Genomic DNA, 8,811 nt, shown 5'->3' on the forward strand with positions numbered 1-8,811 from the left:
AGATCGGTCATTTTAAATTTCAAAAAAATCAAATTCACGCTCTCGAATATATTCACACACTTAAAGAAAGTGACCATTTAAACTCGTGCACATAGCACAGAATAGAATCGCACGCTGTGGACATAGCGCACCGACGTGTCGCTCGTGGACTGTCTTCGTAGTTCCAATGTGTACCACCCGTGGACGTGCGCTAGTTTACGGGGCTCGTTGGCGCTACTTACTACTAGGGAGTATCGTCGTTTTTCCCCTTAGTTTTCCGCGTCTACGAAACGATTCAGTGACCGCAACTGTACCTTTTCGTGCAGCAGCACTGGAACGCAGCTTAAGAAGGTATTGTGAGATGGTCGTTGTTGTGTGTACATAATTGAGGGGCTACTTTGTTGACTGTAGATTTTATAAGTGTAAAAAAACTTATCATTTCTGCATATTAAAATGTCGATTAAAGTAAATGTAAATAGTTCGCCCTCGGTGGAATTGAGCTCTTATCGTGATCAACATTTTAAGGTTTGTTTTAGAAAGTAACCTCAAAGCTTCACCAAAAAAGTTGTTTTGTTTATGCCTGATTGAACTGGAAAGTTCAATAAACACGTTAAATATCTTGTGAAAAAAAAGAATAAACGACTGTTTGGTGTTCGCATGACTTACTGATTCGCATATTGGATCTTAAAAAACTTAAAATAATTGTTGGTTTATATTTTTAAAACACAGGGTTCGAGAGCAGAACAGGACAGGCTTTTGAGGACTTCTTCCACCTTATACGTTGGTAATTTGTCTTTTTATACCACCGAAGAACAAATATACGAGCTTTTCTCAAAGTGCGGCGACATTAGACGTATTATTATGGGTCTTGATAAGTACAAGAAAACACCTTGCGGCTTCTGTTTTGTTGAGTATTATCTAAGAGCAGATGCAGAAAACTGCATGAGATATATAAATGGTACACGTTTAGACGATCGGATAATCAGAACCGACTGGGATGCTGGATTTATAGAAGGCAGACAGTATGGACGTGGAAAGACTGGAGGACAAGTAATTTTTGAATTTATATCTTGTGTATATTTTACACATAAGATGTGTGATATAACAATGCTATACTTATTCTTTTAGGTAAGAGATGAATACCGATCAGACTTTGATAGTGGTCGTGGTGGTTATGGGAAAATAATCCAACAGAAAGTAACATCTATATCTGATGGTGCATTTGGTCGATAAATTTTATAAGTCTATAATTACGCTGTATATATAGGGTGTCTCATATTGTACTATTAATAAGTTGAATGTGATTTTTTATGAAAATAATTAAAGTTTTTATATTTTTACTCCGTTTTCTACTCAATTTTCTGAAAAACAAAGATTTGTATAAAGAAATCTCATTCTTTTTGTACCTTTTCGTAAAGAATCGCATTTTGCTTGACAGTACTTCGTCTAGTCAAAAGCAGATTTAATAACAGATTGGTAGGGAAAATTGGGCAGATCTATGAAAATCATAAAACGGCATACAATATGAAACACCTTATATACAAATGTTTCCTTTATGTTAAGTATATATAATCGAAGAACTTAAATAAATAATTTTGTATATAAATGTGACGGAACGATTGTGTGTGTGAATATTAAATAACAGTGAAAATAAGATTTATGTACATATTAAGGAATAATTAAAACACTCATATATAAAAATATATCAGATAAAAAGCAAAATAAATATTTATTTTAACTGATTATATTGTAGATGAGAAAATACTTAGTTTTTAAGCAGATATAATTGCATCGTCGTCGTTAGTTTTTTGAGATAACCTTTGTTTAATTAAGCTGATAAAATCTAACGACTCGCTTTTATTTTTGTTTTTCAAAGTGCTCCGAATGTCTACGATTCTCGGAGTAATTCGTGAAGACTTACATTTTCTATTTTTTTTACAATGTATTGTACTTTCTTGACTTAATGTATTATTACTTATAGCACTGCAATCCTGATTTTTATCAACATCAGAAATTTCCTTATTCATTGTTTCAACAATTATATCTCCAGTAATAGTATCAGGAGTTGCAAAATTTTCTATTTTCATAGTGTTCGTCTCAGTTTTTTCTGCAGGTTTGTTAAACAATGTCCGATTTTCACTTTGAACTCTGTGTGTTTCTTCATTTTTAGTCATATCTTTATTTTTATTGTGACTTTCATGATTCAATGATTCTAAGAGAAATCCTGTTGTGCGAACTGCAGCTATATCTTCCTCTGACGTATCCAGACAAAGTGTATTTTTGTTAACAACTCTACCTCCATGCAAAAAAGTGGACATAGTTTTTCGGCGCCACATCTTGGAAGTGCTAGCCACAGACTGCTTGCATTTTCCTTCAAATTGAAATTCCTCCACGTCGACATCGGTAATTTCACCTTTTAGAAAATCCAAGTACTTCTTCAGTGCTGTGTAAAAGTGCAGTTTGTCGACCATTCTCGGAAAATGAGCACAACGTGCGCTAGACGACGGCGTTACCCAGATTGCCGTTTCGCCAATGCGTTCAGGTTGCAATCCAAAATAAAATGTAGACTTACTATTGAGATTGGCAAATACTTCGTATATGCATTTACCATTGAACACTGCGATTTTGGGCTTGTATATTTTCAGTTTTTCCTCAACTATTCCCGTACCCTCTTTGATTTCTGCGCGCTTCAAGTCTGCGGCGGATCTGGTCGGACGTGTTACAATGTTTGTCAAACCAATACCATATTGCAAGAGCTTGTAATCTTCTTCAAAACTGATGCATCTCGGTGTCAAGCCAGATTCATGTAGGAGTTTGTAGAAGTGATTACCGGGACCTGCATAATATCTACCACGATGTGCTGCCATCAGACTTGGATTAATGCCGACAAAGACTATATCCAGATTCATTTCCAGATAATCTTCCAACATATACTTTTCGAGTTCTTTCTCTGACAATCCATCATACCTATCTGTCTTTTTCTTCGACCGTTCTAATGGCACTCTTTTCTTCAGCTTGTTCAAATCAAGCGACATGACATAAATAAGATAGATACATGCAAAATTTGGTCTGTAAATTGTGTAAACGTATTTATAGGTTCAGAAACTTTAAATCATGTAAAAGTACAAATTTTTTTCTACAAAAGGAAAAGAATACTTACACAAAAAACAGAATGGAAATATAAACATATATATGTAGAAAAACCTTTAATATCTCTTTTTAAACATTTATATATCTTGTGATTTGGTTAATTAGTTTTACAAGTATTTCCTTTCGCTATCTTCCGTTTGTACTTTTAAATTGAGTTATTTTAGCGATTATATCGAATCTTTGCACGCGCATGCATTGCTATTTATATTTTTTACGGCGTTATCGGACGTCTCGCGTTGTTTACATCGTTGTCACCGTATACATATATACATATATGCGCGAGGTCGGTAAGTAAGAAAATGATTATCCAGATAAATCGTGTAAAAGCGCCCTTTTTCAATTGCAATTACTCAAAACCAAAATACAAATATTGGCAGTAAATTTAAAACACTAAACAAACGACAAAATAATTTGACAAAATAATTCCTCTTTATGAAATGTGTATAAAATAAATATTTTGATTCGCGCGAATATGGTCAAATATTATTAACAAAAATAATTTTGTCAGAACTAAATTTGCAAAACAAACTTTGGTTATCTATAAACGTTGCTTTTGACAACAACGAGAAGCAAATATAAGATGCATAATCGCGTTTATAAAATAAATTTCTAGGACGCTTATAGATTATAAATGAGAAATCAACGACGCGTGCAGAAAGCGGAAACGTTTCCTTGGGGACGAGCAAACGTAATTATAGAAAGACATAAGTCTCTTCGAGAACTGTCCTCGATGAAACACATTCCTGTCTAACCTGCGCTTGATTCAACCTTTTTTAACCGTAATACGCACAGAATTACATACAGTACATAGCGATTCGGCGAAAACCGAAGATAATGGATTGCGCATCAACAACAACGTCTTCGTTTCCTTCAAGATTCACAATAGACCAGTGGCATCTTAACAATCAGTTCAGGTACTAGAGTAAGCCATGCGTACAAAATTACATAATAGCAACATTGGTACGTGTGATTACAGAAGATCGAGAGAGAAACATGCTAATTAGAAAAATAATCACACAGAGAATTAACTGTAATTAATAGTCGAATACTCTGTAAATTTACATTTATATAAATTCTATTTAACACACAAACAGGGAGAATATAAGTTAAATATATTTATAATTAATATAGATCAATTATTAATGTATTTTATAAGTTTAAAAGTTACACGTTTTACACGGTTATTTAAGTATATGATAGACACGAATATATAAGAGTTGTACAACCACGCATAATTGTCACAAAACTTTAAAAAATTTCAATTTACTTCAGATATCAATGTTCCGAAGCGCAACAAAAATTATCAGAACGGCTCTTAGCCGACGCGGCGCGTGCGTGCGACTTTGCTACGGAAATTGCGAAAGTTAATAAAGAGGAAACGGATCATCAACTGAAAGAAAAGCTTAATGATATCGAGTTTCGCAAGGAGGAATTGCTGCGGATTAGAAAGGATCTTGTCCTGGAAATTGACGCGCTCCCAGCATACAAAGAACGCATTACCGATGTACTGAAAATCGTCAGAGGAAATGCTAGCACAATTTGTAAAAATTGTCTTATCACCAGGTCAACAACATTTTTATTTCTTTTTTTTTTTTGTAATTTTTTAAATGATGATTTGTTTTGAAAACTAATATAAACTTCACTAGGCGCAATACTTTTGCTAACTACTTTACAAAAGTTTACATGATTTAAGATCTTGTCGTGAAAATTAATTGTCTAAAACAAAACGTTGCAGAGAACGTAGATTGGGAGTTGACTTGGTTCACGATGACGTCGAGAAAAATTTGTTGAAGGAACGAGAAACAATCCAAACAGCTGACAATTTCTTAAGTCGAGTATCGGAAGAAACTTGCGAACAAATTCGCAAATTGAAGGCAACATTGCATTGCATCGATCGTGACCTCGAAAACAAGAAGTGCAATTTATGCATCCATCGTCATACTATGTCTTTGAAAGAAACTGATTTTGATTTGAATACTCATCGCGATGCTCATTTGCATCGTGACAAATCGTGTGGGTAAATCGGCTTGCTATAAAAAAATGTTTAAAAATGATTTTTGAAAACTGGAAATTGGAACAAATTAGTTTTTTTTTTTTGCGCATCACCGTTTGTTTTTGATAATAACTAATTGATGAAATATAAATAAAACAAGTAATTTTATTATACATCGATATAACATGTAAAAACTTGTGTACAGAGAAATATTAGTAAGCGAATGGGAACAGCAAACGAATGATAACGTTAACGGCGCAAGAAAGGAAGTGGACGAAACGAAACGATTGCGTTGTTACATCGATACAATAATTAAGCAAACAATCGATGATCTAAATAGACAAAGGATTATCACAAACGAAGCTTTCAAACAACGCATAGAAGAAACTCGAAAGGTTAAGATCAAGATGGAACTTCAGCATTCGGAGGTGTGCAAAAAAAGTTTTTTTTAGAAATAAGAAATCAAAGTCTCAAGAAAACCATCTTTCTTGACACTTTGAATTATTAAACGGGTTTGAAACTTACGCAATACGATGATGAAATCATATGTAAACGAATATATATATATATACGATAATCGTCTCGTACAATTGCCGTACAATCTCTCGTAGATAGGTAAAAGTAAAACTGAGTCGAAAAGTCCTGAACATTTTTTTCTATTACTTATAATAAAGGAGTAATTATTGAGTAAATCAGAGGCCAATCAGCACCGACTTTTAACCAGGCGCACGTCAGTGAGCCGCGCGGAGCGCTAACGCACACCAGGCGCGCGGCTTTTACCTGCCTACAAGAGATTGTACGGTAATCTTGGAACACTATGTATATATGTATACATAAATCAAGCTTGATGCTTTGCGTAATTAGTTTTTTTGTTAAGACAATTAGTTTTTTTGTCGAGACTAATAATTTTTAACAGAAAAAGTTTTGCGTCTTACAAAGTCTTGCATACATTTTGTCTTTATATAGATAGTGAAGCAAATTGATGCTATGTCAAACAATATTGCACGTATAAAAAAGTCTATAGCTGACAAGGAAGGTTATCTAGCTCTGGCTTATATCAGAATAGATCATCGATGTCAACGTCCAGAAACGGAGCTTACTCAAGATTTAGTTGAAGCTAATCTCGTCAAGGAGATACATGAATTACGAAACATCGTGGCAAATCTGCAACAAACGCTTTATGAGGTTCGCAAGAGCTGTTTTGTGTCTCACAATTGTATAATGATTCGAATCTTGACATTTCTCTCTCTCTCTCTGTCTTCTAATCTTTATTACAGGCAGAGGCGTCATTACGTTACTTGCTCAAGACGCAGATTAAACTTGCGGAAGACATTAACGTGAAGATGAATACCTTAAAAATTGACGAGGTCGAATGTCTAACTTTGCGTCAAAGTCTGGATTATTCGTGCATATTGAAATGTTACTATTAAAACGCTTTCTTATTTCGCTTTCTCTTTTTTGCGATGTCTCACAATAATAATAAATCATTTTTTTTTCACATAAATATTTATATGCATATAAAGTTATACGTACTTTTACTTATATACATAAATATATATATATATATATTAATTCAAAACCACTTTAAATAAAAGTGATAAAAACTTTAAATAAATCTTAAAGTCACAAATAGAAACATGCGTCATACTTAACACAAAAATACCAAATAAACCTAATGTTAAAGTATAAGGAAAACTGGTTAAGTAAATTACTGGGATATTAAGATTTATTTTAAATGTTAAAATATACATACCGGTAGATCGTTGATTTTTTAAGTTTTGAAATATACATACGTATCAAATTTCAAAATATAAACAATATACAGATGACAACAATTGATAAATAAATAATGTCAGGACTCTTGATTTTATTGTTGATATATTTCACTTACTTCATAAGACGTTTATAGCACACAGTTATAATGTACGCTTACATAATTCATAAGTTTTTTTTGTGTCACGTGGAAGACAAATTATTACGAAATTGGATCGTACACATACTGTCGTCATCATGTTTTTTTAGTAAGATCACGTAGAGCTATAAGTTTTTGTTTAGTTAGAATAATTAAAAATATCACAGACTACCAAACGAATGGAAAGGTGTTTAGAACTACACACGAGAAACGAAGGAGGGAGTCCGCTTTCTTGACCGATTTACCTGTCTAGCCGCAGTTGTATTTTAGTCCGTGAAACTATCAGGAGTTGAATCACAGTCAGTCAGAGAAGAGGAGAAATGCGTGTAGTAAATTCATCCTGTTGACTGTGTGTGTACATACGTTCACGTTTCTTCTGCCTCTTTTCAAACGGTGAATGTCAGAGACCGCAACGTTGAATCTAATGCGCTTAAGAATCACTCGGTGTGTATACGTAGTGTGCATTTCATATGAAACGCGAGTTTTGCAACTGTTAAATTGGTAATATCATCAATAACATCAGAGTAATAGAATAAAAGTATGTCAATTTGCATCCATTAACGTCATTTGATTTTTACGTTTTAATATTTTTAAATTTATATGCACATGTGTATTACATGATAATTACACTCTAATATATATTGTAGATGCAAACTTCTTTGCTTTTTCTCTTTATGTGATCCGCGTGATAATTTAATCAACGTTATATTATTTTATAAAATCTTTAGTGGTGCAAAAATTAACCAAAGACACAAAATACTATAAACACTAAAAATTAAGATTAAACTATAAAACTAAACTATAAAATTTATGATCACAATCAACAAGTGTACAAAAATTGTAACATAATTATAGCATATCTTACAATATATGTGTATGTACAGCTTTAAACGGATTAATTATGGCAGATACAATATCAGTTAACAATAACAATGGGATGAACGTCACACAAATAGGCGATAAAGATTGTGTAAGTATTTCTGCAATAGCATTTATAATTTTATCTTCAACTTAATTTTTATTAAGCGAATAATTATACCTACTCGAATTTCTACAAAAAAAAAACAACAAATTCTCAAAAAATGACATGTGTGAAACAAAAATTCACATTAAATTTTGATTAAATGTCATATGAGATGAAGATATGTCTAATATCGTTATATTTCTGTGCGAAAAAAAAAGCTCTATTCAATATATCTTCAAAATATATTGAATTTCGAGTGTATGATATATAAAACAAAATATTTAAAAAAATATTAAGTACATATAAATAATTTTTTAAATGCAAATTTTATTTTATGCTGAATCACAATTGAAATCGAACAATCAGACGAGTTTTATGTAACAGATCGTGACCCTGCATATATTAAATACGGTAGATCGTAAATTGTATTGAGAAAAGAAGTTTGCCTTTTGTTATATAATATATTTTATAGAACAACTAATAAGGAGTAGTAATAATATATTATTAATAATACACACAATACATTAATATATATATATAAAAAAGAACAATCAGAAGAAATTCGACAATTATAAGAAAAAAACAACAAAATTAACGATTAATTACCACCGAAACATAAATTTGAGAGATAGATTGTACAATTGTTTTGTATAAATCATATCATAATGTGTAACATATTGTAAACTTGAATTGCAAATATGATACACGCAAGTAAAAAGTACGATTAAAAAGTGCGATTAAATTATATAATTATTCAATTATATATTATATGTTACATTAATCAATTATAATAATATATTCAAAAAATATTAT

At 32.1% G+C, this 8,811-nt stretch overlaps 4 protein-coding genes across 7 annotated transcripts in view; 3 read left to right on the forward strand and 1 right to left on the reverse strand.

Moving 5' to 3' along the window:
- The first annotated feature begins 286 nt into the window (after positions 1-286).
- On the forward strand, positions 287-1,589 carry LOC109855244 (nuclear cap-binding protein subunit 2). The gene is made up of 3 exons (XM_020429261.1): positions 287-504; positions 709-1,029; positions 1,108-1,589. Exons 1-3 carry the CDS (start codon positions 433-435, stop codon positions 1,210-1,212), a joined length of 498 nt encoding a protein of 165 aa, XP_020284850.1. The 5' UTR covers positions 287-432; the 3' UTR covers positions 1,213-1,589.
- An 85-nt stretch (positions 1,590-1,674) lies between these two features.
- LOC109855243 (G/T mismatch-specific thymine DNA glycosylase-like) lies at positions 1,675-3,378 on the reverse strand. Its single transcript, XM_020429259.1, has 2 exons — positions 3,140-3,378; positions 1,675-3,048 (listed from the first exon to the last, which is right to left on the reverse strand). Exon 2 carries the CDS (start codon positions 3,012-3,014, stop codon positions 1,752-1,754), a length of 1,263 nt encoding a protein of 420 aa, XP_020284848.1. The 5' UTR covers positions 3,015-3,048; positions 3,140-3,378; the 3' UTR covers positions 1,675-1,751.
- A 225-nt stretch (positions 3,379-3,603) lies between these two features.
- On the forward strand, positions 3,604-6,611 carry LOC109855245 (tektin-1). 2 transcript variants are annotated; one of them, XM_020429262.1, is made up of 7 exons: positions 3,604-3,817; positions 3,922-4,043; positions 4,402-4,692; positions 4,865-5,146; positions 5,328-5,550; positions 6,089-6,307; positions 6,400-6,611. In XM_020429262.1, exons 1-7 carry the CDS (start codon positions 3,761-3,763, stop codon positions 6,550-6,552), a joined length of 1,347 nt encoding a protein of 448 aa, XP_020284851.1. In that variant the 5' UTR covers positions 3,604-3,760; the 3' UTR covers positions 6,553-6,611. The 2 variants fall into 2 exon arrangements, with proteins under 2 accessions (XP_020284851.1, XP_020284852.1); XM_020429263.1 differs by having other exon boundaries at positions 4,865-5,140.
- Positions 6,612-7,325: 714 nt separating this feature from the next.
- The window catches only part of LOC109855250 (long-chain fatty acid transport protein 4), a 10,772-nt gene continuing 9,286 nt past the window's right edge, over positions 7,326-8,811 (forward strand). Inside the window, exons 1-2 of one of the 3 annotated variants that reach the window (XM_020429273.1) lie at positions 7,326-7,478; positions 7,919-8,004. In XM_020429273.1, the coding sequence (XP_020284862.1) occupies positions 7,936-8,004 (69 nt within the window). In that variant the 5' untranslated portion in view covers positions 7,326-7,478; positions 7,919-7,935. Of the gene's footprint in view, positions 7,573-7,918; positions 8,005-8,811 lie in introns of all 3 variants that reach the window. The other 2 variants (XM_020429275.1, XM_020429274.1) reach the window with 2 other exon arrangements.

This window comes from Pseudomyrmex gracilis, unplaced genomic scaffold, assembly GCF_002006095.1.
Source record: "Pseudomyrmex gracilis isolate BER0280 unplaced genomic scaffold, ASM200609v1 scaffold_84, whole genome shotgun sequence".
Classification (NCBI taxonomy): Eukaryota; Metazoa; Arthropoda; class Insecta; order Hymenoptera; family Formicidae; genus Pseudomyrmex; species Pseudomyrmex gracilis.